We start from the raw sequence: 12594 nt of genomic DNA, 5'->3' as shown, positions 1-12594 counted from the left end.
GAGAATGAATCAGATTCACCAGATGAATGACAAAGAGAATGACACATGTTCACCAGAGGAATGACAATTTAAATGACACATTTTCACAAGACAAATGACACATAGAATGACACATGTTCACCCAAAGAGGAATGACAAGTAGAATGACACATATTCACTAGTTGAATGGCAGGGGTTCATCAGACGAATGACAAAAAGAGTGACAAAGGTTCACTAGACAAATGACAAAAGGAATGACAGAGGTTCATCAGTCGATCTAGAGAGAAATTGAGTTTAACATATTTTATTTCAATAATTTGCTTGTGCGTAGGGGTCTTTAGCTGTGGAAGGAAACCAGAGGACCCAGAGAAAACCCACGACGTTGGACAGGCAACATTACTCCTTGTCACTTATAAGCGGGGAATTAAAACTACGCCACTTGACTCAATGACACATGTTAACCATTCAGCCACCCAATCCGACTGACAAAGAGAATGACAGAAGTTCGCCATGCGAATGACAAAGAGAATGACAGGTTCACCGGACGATTGACAAAGGGTTCACCAGATGGATGACAAAGATAATGACACAGGTTCACCAGACGAATGACACAGAGAATGAAAAGTTACCCAAATGAATGAAAAAGACAATGCCAGGTTCACCAAACAAATGACAAAGCGAATGACAAGGGTTCACCAGATGGATGACAACTAGAATGCCACATGTTCACTGGTCGATTGATGAAGGTTCACCAGATGAAAGAGAAAGAGAATGACAGAGGTTAACCAGGTGAATGCCAAAGAGAATGACACAGGTTCACCAGACGAATGACACAGATAATGACACAGGTTCACCAGACGAATGACAAAGATAATGACACAGGTTCACCAGACGAATGACAAAGAGAATGACACAGGTTCACCTGGCAAATGACACAGGTTCACCTGGAGAATGACAAAGAGACTGACAAAGAAGAGAATATCAGAGAGAATGACATAGGTTCACCAGTGTTCTTAATCAAAGAGAATGACATAGGTTCACCGGACTGGATTGACAAAGAGAGTGACACAGGTTCACCAGATGAATGAAAAGAGAATGACTGAGGTTACCCAGATGATGGACAAAGAGAATGACACAGGTTTACCAGACAAATGACAAGTAGAATGACATGTGTTAACTGGTCAAATGACAGATTCATCAGACCTTCTCTGCTTTGCAAGCCTTTGCCTACTTCTTTCTTTTATTAGTAACACACATGTATAAAAGCTAGTTATTGAATATTGCCTATTTCAGATCCCCTGATAACAATACATTATGACATCATGGAAAGGTCATTTTGAGGATTTCAATTCAGGAAATGGGTACCAATCAAAGAGTGCAAATAATCAACGACAATCTTTCAATGGAAATAATGACACTACTACCAGTAGTTCCAAAGTTACAGAAGTTTTAAAGATTTATGATATTTCATCCAGTCATTCCTATGTTGTAAGTACTTCCCAGTGATAATTTTAAAGGACTTTAGTTGTTTAAATAATTCCCTGAAGATTTCAACTAAGTACTGTAAACATAGCATTCCCAGGTAATGAGTATATGCCCAACAGCAGCATTTTGAAGGTGTATGCCCAATAGCAGCATTTTGAAGGGTGACTTTCAAGTTATCAAGGGCAACAACTATATGAATAATGGTTAAGTCTGAATTTTGACATTTGGTTGCTCCTTATGATGATATGAATCACAGAAAGTTTGAAAAAAAAATCTCCAAATCATGACCCGAAATTTTGTTAGGGGTTCCTCTTTAGGACCAGCCAAACAATTCCAGCAAGTAGAATATTTACAAGGGTTTCGTTGACAGGAGCACCATTAACTTTAAATATTGACCCACCCTTGTTGATGAGCCAATCTACTTGTTTCTTATTGAGACATTGTTTTATTCCTCAATGAGACCTTCTTATTTTTATTGAAAAATCAGAAGAGTTCTACAAATTGTAAACTTATAGTATTCAAAATCTTGTCTACAATCTCAAGTGAAATTTTGAGTTTTATATGGGAATTTTACTTTCATGAAAAGAGATGACAATAAAGAACTATTTTATATGCTCATTTTCTCTTTATTGGATTTCCACATATAATCTTATACGATATCATTTTCAATAGAAGGCTTGATATCGCTTTAACTACATACATCTTATCCCGATGTTGTAAAACTTGCAGTCGTTGCTACAGGAACATGATATCATACAAGTTGAAATTACGTTATTATTCTCTTCCACTCCAGACTATTATTGGTTTAGTTATTAGCAAAGATGGTCCTAAGTCAATCATAAGCAAGAAGGGTAAGTTTTCTACAGTTCTCATGTTGATTCATATTCCCCACCTTCTATTGGGGATTTGTGCATTAAATAAAATTTCAAGTTAATTGTTACAATCTAATCAAAGTTTATATTTTTATTGATCAGACATTTCTTTGACATTTTAAGACAAAAATACTCATTATTGTTACTCTCACATTTAATGTTGACTTCAGTATGTATATTATTTTCATCTGAATCTGTCCAAAATCATACAGTTGTCTTTTTCAAATGGTTCATTCTTATGTTTTAGACAGTCATCATTGCAATTATCATATTTTCTGCCTTTTCAGAAAATCATTTATAAAACTATTTTTATAGGGAGCATCAGTAATAGGATGAAGTTAATTCAAGTTTTATGGTTAGATTTTAGTTAAAGATTTCATTATCTTTTCATTCTTTTACTGATTTAGGTACAGAGAGATACTTGTTGGCATTAACAGTAAGAGATGCTGAAGAAAGTTTTATAAATGTTACGTCATGGGGTAATGAAAGTTATATTCTATCTGCAGCACAATTAATACAAATTGGTGATGTGGGTAAGTATGCTATTAAGCTGGACTTCCATTAAAGTTAAACTAAATTAAAATGGAAAATTTAAGAAATATGTTTTGGTCACCTCTACTGTTTTTCTTTATAATTCAAATGGCAACCATTGAGTCATATAAAAGCCTTCTGTGACCAGCCTACTTCAAGTTTAACTTAAAATCCTTCAATAGGAACACATCGAAAGCAATAGCATTTATACATGTTACCACTACTCTAACGTGGAAGCTTGTTTTTTCTTCCCAGTGTAAGGTTTGAACCTTGCAGGGGCGTATCTCTCCCAGTTGGTAGCAACTACTTCAGATCAAATGCTACTGCAATAGTCCATGGTTATACTCACATGATTCCATTGGCCAAGATACGCTAAGATTGTGTAAGACTGGCTATGATAGGATTTGAAGGGGCGTATCTCCCCCAGTTGGTAGCAACTACTTCAGTTCAAATGCTACTGCAATAGTCCATGATTGTACTCACTCACATGCTTCCATTGGCCAAGATACGCTAAGATTGTGTAAGACTGGCTATGATAGGATTTGAAATTTTTTTAACATATTCAAAACTCAATGATACTAATAGGCTACGATTATATATGATAACATAAAATATCATATCTTAGTAAAATAGCTGTATCGGAGACATCGTCACACGCCACAAATTAACATAAAATATTAAAATGAGAACAAATGACCTTTCCCGAGTTCTATGGAGCTGACTTGGGTATTTTAAAAGATAATGTTGCAGTTGAGAAAATTATAATGTACCCGTATTTAAATTTATCTGTATTTCAGTTCGGGTTAGTAATGCCCAAGTTCAGAGTAAACCAAATAATGGAATGGATGATAAATATAAACCCACAACACCAAGGTAAGGACCATTTACAATTTAACTACAGTTTGACAACGAAGAGAGTCTGGATTAGGTATTCTTTTATTACAGACTCATCAATATACCCAATCTAATGAGTCCATTTAGTAACTCCTGTTTAATAAATTTAAATACAGTATGTTGGATCGATATATTGAACTGGCACCTTGAGAAATGTTTTGACTAATATCTAATTTGAAGTAAGACTTCGAAATTACAAGTCACGATTAATATTTGTGATCAAGATCTGATTAGTCATAAGAAATTTTTTTGTTGATGCAAAATGGGGGCCATTGCCTGTTACCAAACTTTTGAGTTTCAATATTTTGGAAAATATGGCCATTATATTTTAATTGAAAACAAAAATCAGTATTTAAAGGAAATGAGTTAACATTTCATGTATGTATCAATTTTGATTTTTGTCCCCCGCCTTTCGAAGAAAACAGGGGACTATTAAAATGAGTTCGTCTGTCTATCTGTCTGTCCGTCTGTCTGTCTGTCTCACACTTTTTGAGACAGACTTTACCAGTTACTTCAAAACTTGAGTTTGATAGTGAACATTTTATGCTTAGACTAAGCATAGATAATCAGTTTGATTACTCGATAACTTTATACTTTTGAAAAAGATAAATGTGCAATTAATTAATGTGTCATCTGTTTATTTTGGGATTTCGGTGGGGGACATCAGCCTCACTGTTGGATTGTTTTCTTAGTCCCTATCAACTGAATATTTCGGAAAATCATGGCTATATAGAGTTATATTCGGGCTGGGATTCTGAAAATTTTCGAGGTCTTCAACATTTGCCAACAAAACCTAAAAATGACTACTACACATTAGAAGATATAAATGTTAATGGAATGTCTTTACAAGGAGAACACATAAATATATTAGCAGCTGTCAAAAAAGTGAGTTACTCTTATGGTACAAAATGTATATAAAATAGAATTTGTTTAAAAATTAAGTCTTCATTAACAGTTTTACATTTACATAATGCTCATAAGCTTATACATTTTTGCTTAGGAAAGAATAACCCAATTCTACTTTATTTTATTACAGCTTGGTAAAGTCAGAGATATTACCACGAAGACTGGAAAAATGACAAAGAAATGTGAAGTTTTACTTTTTGACGAAACATGCTCAAACTTTACCTTAGATCTGTAAGCTTGAAACAAAATTTTACTGTCCCCCAACTTTTGAAGAAAGCAGGGGACTATTTAAATGGTGTGTCCATCCGTCCATGTGTCTGTCTGTCTGTTGGTCACAGTTTTTGGGACACAATAACTCTCCTAATTGACCTAGAATGTTTATTAGATGAATGTCTTCATGGAGTTCGAAGATGAGCATACTCTGATTAGGTTAAGTGGAGATAAGCAATTGGATTGACTGATGCTATAGGACATGATAACTTTAATTCTAATTAAGTGAGAAAGATGAAACTTAGATCAGTGCCTGGACTAAGTTCGATAATGGGCACTTTCTGCTCATTGTAAGCAGATTCGAGTGATAAGAAATTTGATTGGTCAAGACTTTGGAGCTCAATAACTTTGATTCTAAATGAGTGAGAGAGCTGAAACGAAACTTGTGTATAGTTTCATTACATCAATATCTTGACTAAGTTCGATAATGAGCAGTTTCTGCTTAGGCTAAGTAGAGACTTCAATCAGATAAGTCGAGACTTTGGAACACAATTACTCTCCTTCTATAAATTGAGGTACAATGTTTAAACTTGGTTAAGGTGTTTATTAGGTGATTGTCTTGACAGAGGTTGATGAGCATTTTCAACTAATGGTAAACAGAGATAAGCAATTTGATTGGTCGAGACTTTGGAACTCAATAACAATATTGAATCTAAATGAGTGAGAGGGGTGAAACTTGTATAGTGTCATCACATCAATACCATGACTAAGTTTGATGATAAGAATTTTCTGATTAGGCTAAGTAGTGATAAGTGATTCGATTGGTAAAGACTTTGGAATATAACAAGTCTGGTGTAGATGTTCATTAGGTAAATGTCTTAACTGATTTAAATCATTAACATTTTCCGTTAAGGCTAAGCAGAGCTAAGCAATACCATTGGTCATCAGCCTCATTGTTAGCTTGTTTACTCTAGCTTTAACTACATGTAACAATTATGCATGCATGCATGTGTGGATCAAGGAAGTTATTTTTATAGGCCCATGCACTGTCCCACATTGAAATGTGGTAGTATATTGTCGTTGCGCCCGACATCCACAATTGCCTGTGTACGCTCGAGGGGCTTAAAGTGAATATCCGATTGACTTTAAATTTATATACAGTGTTTAAGGTCAAGGTCATAAGAAGAAGAATTCTATTGATTTTCAACGATTTCTGATAATTACTGCCAGAGTTATGGCCCTTGACCTCTTTAAGAAACTTGTGGACGCTCTGGAGGCTAAAGTTAATATCTGACTCTTAATTTATACAAAGTGTTTATGATCATGAGATGAAGAAGCCTATTGATTTTCAACAATTTACGATAATAACTGTCAGAGTTATGGCCCTTGATCTCTTTGAAAAATCTTGTGGACGCTCTAGAGTTAAAGAGTTAATATCCAACTGACTTTAAATTTATACACAGTGTTTATGATCATAAGATGAAGAAGCCTATTGATTTTTCATGATTTACGATAATTACTGTCAGAGTTATGGCCCTTGACCTCTTTGTAAAATGATTACTGCCAGACCAAAGTTATCTTCTGATTGACTTTAAATTTATACTCAGTGTTTAATGTCATAAAGCAAAAAAGCCGATGTCCCATAATTACTGCCAGAGTTATAGCCCTTGACCTCTTTGAATATTCTTGTTCATGTTCTACAGACCAAAGTTATCATCCCATTGACTTTAAATTTATACATTTATAGTGTTTAAAACCCTTGTTGACTGCTCGGGCGACTTAGTTTCTGTGGGTGTAATTTCGTTACCTGGCAACCTATCTTTGCTTTATTTGTGACCACATTCGCCAAGCCATTATTCTTTGAAATTTGTAAATTTAAATGGGCACTTGAATTGATCTATCCCAAATAATCCTTGTGAATTTGCAATAAAAATATTCCTCTTCTCTTGTCAATAGTGGATTCCATTATTTAATTGTAAGTTTAAATAAGAAAATATGATGACAAAAGCTGATATCTGATGAAATGACACTGGAATGTTTCTTATTGTGAAAAGAAAATTGGTACCGGTAGTTGAGATGATCTTTTACAAAATTATATTTTTAGATGGAATATAAATGTTGAGCAAGTACAGACTTGGATAGCTCATCAAACTGGTATCAATAAGTATTAATAATAGTAATAGGAATTTGTTTAAAGATTGAATGTTTGTATTTAATTCTTTGATAGAAAGTTATTAATTTTGTTATTAAGTTATTAATAGGTTATTAATTATATTGTTTCAATAGAAAGTTATTAATTCTGCTATTTCAATAGAAAGTTATAAATTCTGTTATTTTGATAGAAAGTTATTAATTCTGTTACTTCAATAGAAAGTTATAAATCTTATAAACAAAAATTATAGGCACCTACCAATTCTGTTATTTAAATATGAAGTTTTTAATAATGCACATGATTAAATTTATTTCAGTTATTTTTGCTGCAGATGTAAAAATTATTCACAGTGATTTTAAGTCATCAATGATAGCTGTGGCTGATAGTAAAACAATATTTACAGTAGATCCAGGTTTGTGTAACATGTATGTTTAAAACAAAACGGATAAAAAAAAATAATTACATCAAATAATTAACCACAAAAGTATTTATCAGGTAGTTATTTCCAATAAAAGTACATGTATGTCAATTTTGGTGTACCGGTATATGGAAAGTAGAGACACCTAATCTTACAAGACAAGTAATGGATTCCCTGAAAAACACTCATGGGAATGTGCACAATACAAAAATGTAAGGGTGCCCTTGACTGACAATATGTCAGCTACAGTGACTTAAGGAGAATTTGTGTTGATCTAATGGCTAACGGTTGTGATAACATTTAGGGAATTAAATGTCCAGTAGACTCTGCAACTAAACAGTGGAAAGAGAAGTTGACAAAGTATAATCCAAGAATTTTATTACTCTTCAATATTTATGGTAAAAAGATAGCAACTAACACAAACCAGAAAAGAATTCTCCCCCAGTCAAGTCAAATGACAAACAAGATTGTTTAAAATAGATGGGGGTACTTTCCTTCAGATTAAAATGTTTAGAGAGGCATTTGCAGCAAACTTTTGATGGATAAATTAGTTTGAATATGTTTTTAGTCCAAATATATAATCAAATAACACAGTGTGTACACGGGAAGGCATCTTTAAAAATTATTGGATTATTGGATTTAGAAGATAGTTATGTTTTTTGGAAATAGAGAATGATACAAGAATATTCAACCTGACCAAAGGTTATGCACCCAATGTTCTCTTTCTACCGTTCCACTGTCCCAGATATGAAAACCTGTGCTTGAAATATATCTACCATACTTGAATACAATCTTGTCAATTAACTTTTGAACTTCTTTTTAAACCGCCAGATTTTCTGTCTAAAGCAGTAGCAATGTACACATATCATGCTTTTAAGAAAAGGGGAGCACCTGCTTAGTCTATTTTTCTGCTGCATGTTCTTTCTCTATATTTGATCATTATACATGTATGTACAAGGTTATACTTCATATTTTCATTTCATTGTTATACTTTCATTGCTATATCACAATATATTTTTGTATACATGTATATTGATGTATGTGTATGTTTTGTATACTATTCTTAATGATGTAATAATATGCAAATAAAAACGTTGAGGTTGTACTGCTGTTGTTTCAGAGACAACAGAGGCTTACAGTTTACATAGTTATGCAATGTCAGATACCAGTTGGACAAATGATATAAGTAATGAAGGAGAAATTGCAAACTTTGTGAAAGAAATAGATCCAGATTGTGAGGACTTTACTTTTATATTAAACAAAAAACATTGTATCCTAAAACTCCATTATTTAGTAAATAACATGAAATTTAATATAAAATGAATAGAATCATTCCAAATTCATCCTGGAAGGATATTTTATACATTCCCTCTGAAATTATGTCGTCACCCATGTCTGTCGGTCCATGAATCATTGAATTGTAAAGTTTCTAAGTTTTGGGTTGTTTTTTTATTCAAATTTAGTTTGAAGCATCAGTCATGAGAGGATTTTCGCGAACTTTCATTCCACCCCATAGCATCCCCTTTACTGTACCCTTTAAGTTTTTTTAAACAGATTTTGGTTAGAAGCATCAGTAATGAAAGGATTTTCGTGACCTTTCGTTCCACCCCTTTTCTGTTCACCTTTAGTTTTTAATGGATTTTTCGAATTTGGTGTGAAGCAATGAGATCATGAGAGAACCTATTCTATCGATTTTCAGTGTTCCACGACCATTTCTGGGTTACCCCCTTTGAGATTTGACTGGTAACCATACGCTCATTCGAGTTATAATAATATGAGTTTACATGGTACTCTTCTGCAACACAAATGTACCTAAATTGCATTACAATGTTTAAGTACACAAGTTTCAAGTTATATCCAGGAAAAAATCTGACAGGTGACAACAGTCTTATATATTATAGTAAATGTTATTAAATCCTTGGATGCATATTTGGTTGAACAATTGCATTGAAATTATTCTTATGGCTTAGATCCATTACATAATTTCATGTGTCTGGAAAAAGCTCTTTACTGAATCATCTTCTTAGTTGCAAAATTACTTGAATTATCATACACCAAACTGATGCCAAATATTAATAATACAACTTTCAGTGGAAAGCATAAAGGAAATCTACAACATTGAACAGATGAAGACCAAATGCAACAACACTGATTTTCAGGCAGATTATGGTGTTGCTTTTGTTTTCTTGTCAAAATTTGATATTGATAGTGAAGACCATTTAATTACTAGACAAGTATGGTATGTGAAATTTCTCTGTGTTTTATTTTTACCATAATAAGTTCACCAGGGTAATAGCAATGAAAATGTTAACAAATGCAGGTTGAAACAGTTATTATGACACTACAGAAGATAATGTGCTCACAAAAAAAAACCAGGGAATGCCTACATGGTATGGTATTAATGGTGATAAATTTGCAATCTACCATGTCTATTAACTGCAAAAGTATTTATGTTAAAATGCATTATTCTAGTTCTACTTTTTATACGCCCACATTTTCATGTGGACGTATATTGTCGTCGCCCCTGTCCATCCGTCCGTCCACAATTGTTTGTGAACAGTCTACAGGTCACAATTTTTATCCGATTTCAACGAAACTTGAAATATAGGTTTATCACCCTAAGATCTCGGTTCCTTTCGATATTGGCATGTATCAGACTGTAACTTCATGGATTATGGCCCCTGATTGTACGAAAAATCACTTTTTTAGCAATTGTGAACACTGTAGAGGTCACAATTTTTATCCGATTTGGTTTAAACTTGAAATGTATCCTTATAACCGAAAGATCTCGGTTCCATTCGATAATCGTGCATATCGGACCGTAACTTTCTGAATTATGGTCATAATTTTTATCTGATTTAAAAAAACTTATTATTATATCACCGTTAAACCCTAAGGGCGGCTGAGTTCGAATTTCGTGAAAATCGGCCCAAAACTGAAAGACAAAATGGCCGCCGTTTGTTCTCAAATAGCGTAAAAATATGGTATATCAAGGTTGTGGACCCGATAGAGGTCACAATTTTTATCCAATTTTGTTGAAACTTGAAATGTAAGTTTATAACACAAAGATCTCGGTTCCTTTCGATATTCGCGCATAGCGAACCGTAACTTCCTGAATTATGGCCCCTGATTGAATGATAATTGTGTTTTTAGCTTGTGGACCCTATAGAGGTCATAATTTTTATCTGATTTAAAAAAACGTATTATTATATCACCGTAAAACCCTAAGGACGGCTGAGTTCGAATTTCGTGAAAATCGGCCCAAAACTGACAGACAAAATGGCCCCCGTTCGTTCTCAAATAGCGTAAAAATATGGTATATCAAGGTTGTGGACCTGATAAAGGTCACAATTTTTATCCGATTTTGTTGAAACTTGAAATGTAAGTTTATAACACAAAGATCTCGGTTCCTTTCGATATTCGTGCATAGCGGACCGTAACTTCCTGAATTATGGCCCCTGATTGTACGAAAAATCGCGTTTTTAGCTTGTGGACCCTATAGAGGTCATTATTTTTATCTGATTTAAAAAAACATATTATTATATCACCGTTAATACCTAAGGACGGCTGAGTTCGAATTTCGTGAAAATCGGCCCAAAACTGACAGACAAAATGGCCACCGTTTGTTCTCAAATTGCGTAAAAATATGGTATATCAAGGTTGTGGACCCGATGGAGGTCACAATTTTTATCCGATTTTGTTGAAACTTGAAATGTAAGTTTATAACCCAAAGATTTCAGTTCCTTTCGATATTCGCGCATATCGGACCGTAACTTCCTGAATTATGGCCCCTGATTGTACGAAAAATCGCGTTTTTAGCTTGTAGAGGTCATAATGTTTATTCGATTTTAAAAAACGTATTATTATATCACCGTTACACCCTAAGGACGGCTGAGTTCGTATTTCGTGAAAATCGGCCCAAAACTGACAGACAAAATGACCGCCCCTCGTTCTCAAATAGCGTAAAAATAGGGTATATCAAGGTTGTGGACCCTATAGAGGTCACAATTTTTATCCGATTTTGTTGAAACTTGAAATGTAAGTTTATAACCCAAAGATCTCGGTTCCTTTCGATATTTGCGCATATCGAATTGTAATTTCCTGAATTATGGCCCTTGATTGTAGGAAAAATCACTTTCTTTTTAGCTTGTTCTCTATCCATCTCTCGAAAATGTGGGCGTATCCTGCCTGGCAGCCGCTGGTACATTGTCTGGGTCCTTTCTCACCAAACTTGAGTTTGATTCCTACTGCTCTTTCCAAGTGAAAAGTCAAATGAAATGAAATATGTTTTATCTGCAGCAACAAATGTAGACGAACAGTGAAGGAAGAATCCAATTTTATTTGTTTAAATCCATCATGTTCAGGAGATGAAGATAATGCTATATTTAACGGCAACAAGAATGCTTTTGAATATAACATATCAGTATCAATATCTGATCATACTGGGACTTTAGACTTCTGTCAACTACAATCAACAGCTGCTGAAAATATTTTGGGGTTTAAGGTAAAACATTTATTTTTAAAATGTTGAATGCATGCAAATAAGTTATGATGCTTTCCATTATGTAGTAAGCTAATGCATTCTAAATTATCTATTTGTTATTCATATTTTGTTCTTTAATACTAATAGGCAGATAACATCAATGAAGTAAACCTGGACAAATTAACACAAATAAAATGGAATTATCTTTTAGAACGATGTAAACTGAAATTTAAGGTAATAGATTTTTTAAATTGTTTTTTGTGGATTTTGATGTTAAAATATTAATTTTGTTTATTACTGAAATATTAAATAAACAAGTAAGAACAATGATTCATTCCAATTTACTCATGTTCATTACCGATAATAGATTATTTTTTTTAATATCAAAAACTGATGTTTGTTGCAGATCAAAAAATTCAACTCGCGCATCACTGTAAGAATTTTATCTTTAATGGTAGCAGACCACAATGAAGTTCATTCCTATTTCTCATCTTTATAAAGGATAACTGTAAAATCTATTTTTTAAACACAAACTATCTGTGATATTTAAGTGAACTTCTGTTGCTAGAGCATTCAGAAGATTTTATGAACTAGAAGTTATCAGAAATTGTTTAATTCTATGGACTTCACTTCTTCATCTCACTGATAAAAGATAAAATGATAA

The 12594-nt window shown here is 33.5% G+C and overlaps 1 protein-coding gene across 3 annotated transcripts in view; it reads left to right on the top strand.

The window, feature by feature from the left end:
* LOC126810518 (meiosis-specific with OB domain-containing protein) overlaps positions 1-12594 on the top strand; it is a 19320-nt gene extending 6726 nt beyond the window's left edge. For all 3 annotated transcript variants that reach the window (XM_050535629.2, XM_050535627.2, XM_050535626.2), the window contains exons 2-14: positions 1273-1467; positions 2258-2315; positions 2744-2869; positions 3665-3740; positions 4454-4646; positions 4798-4898; positions 6982-7031; positions 7346-7441; positions 8568-8681; positions 9539-9686; positions 11747-11951; positions 12078-12164; positions 12337-12594. In XM_050535629.2, the coding sequence (XP_050391586.2) occupies positions 1294-1467; positions 2258-2315; positions 2744-2869; positions 3665-3740; positions 4454-4646; positions 4798-4898; positions 6982-7031; positions 7346-7441; positions 8568-8681; positions 9539-9686; positions 11747-11951; positions 12078-12164; positions 12337-12429 (1521 nt within the window). In that variant the 5' untranslated portion in view covers positions 1273-1293 and the 3' untranslated portion in view covers positions 12430-12594. The remainder of the gene's footprint in view (positions 1-1272; positions 1468-2257; positions 2316-2743; positions 2870-3664; positions 3741-4453; positions 4647-4797; positions 4899-6981; positions 7032-7345; positions 7442-8567; positions 8682-9538; positions 9687-11746; positions 11952-12077; positions 12165-12336) is intronic.

The sequence above is a fragment of the Patella vulgata genome, chromosome 2 (genome assembly GCF_932274485.2).
Source record: "Patella vulgata chromosome 2, xgPatVulg1.2, whole genome shotgun sequence".
In the NCBI taxonomy this organism is placed as follows: domain Eukaryota; kingdom Metazoa; phylum Mollusca; class Gastropoda; family Patellidae; genus Patella; species Patella vulgata.
Note: the sequence above shows the minus strand (reverse complement) of the source record. Positions and strands in the feature narration are given on the sequence as shown.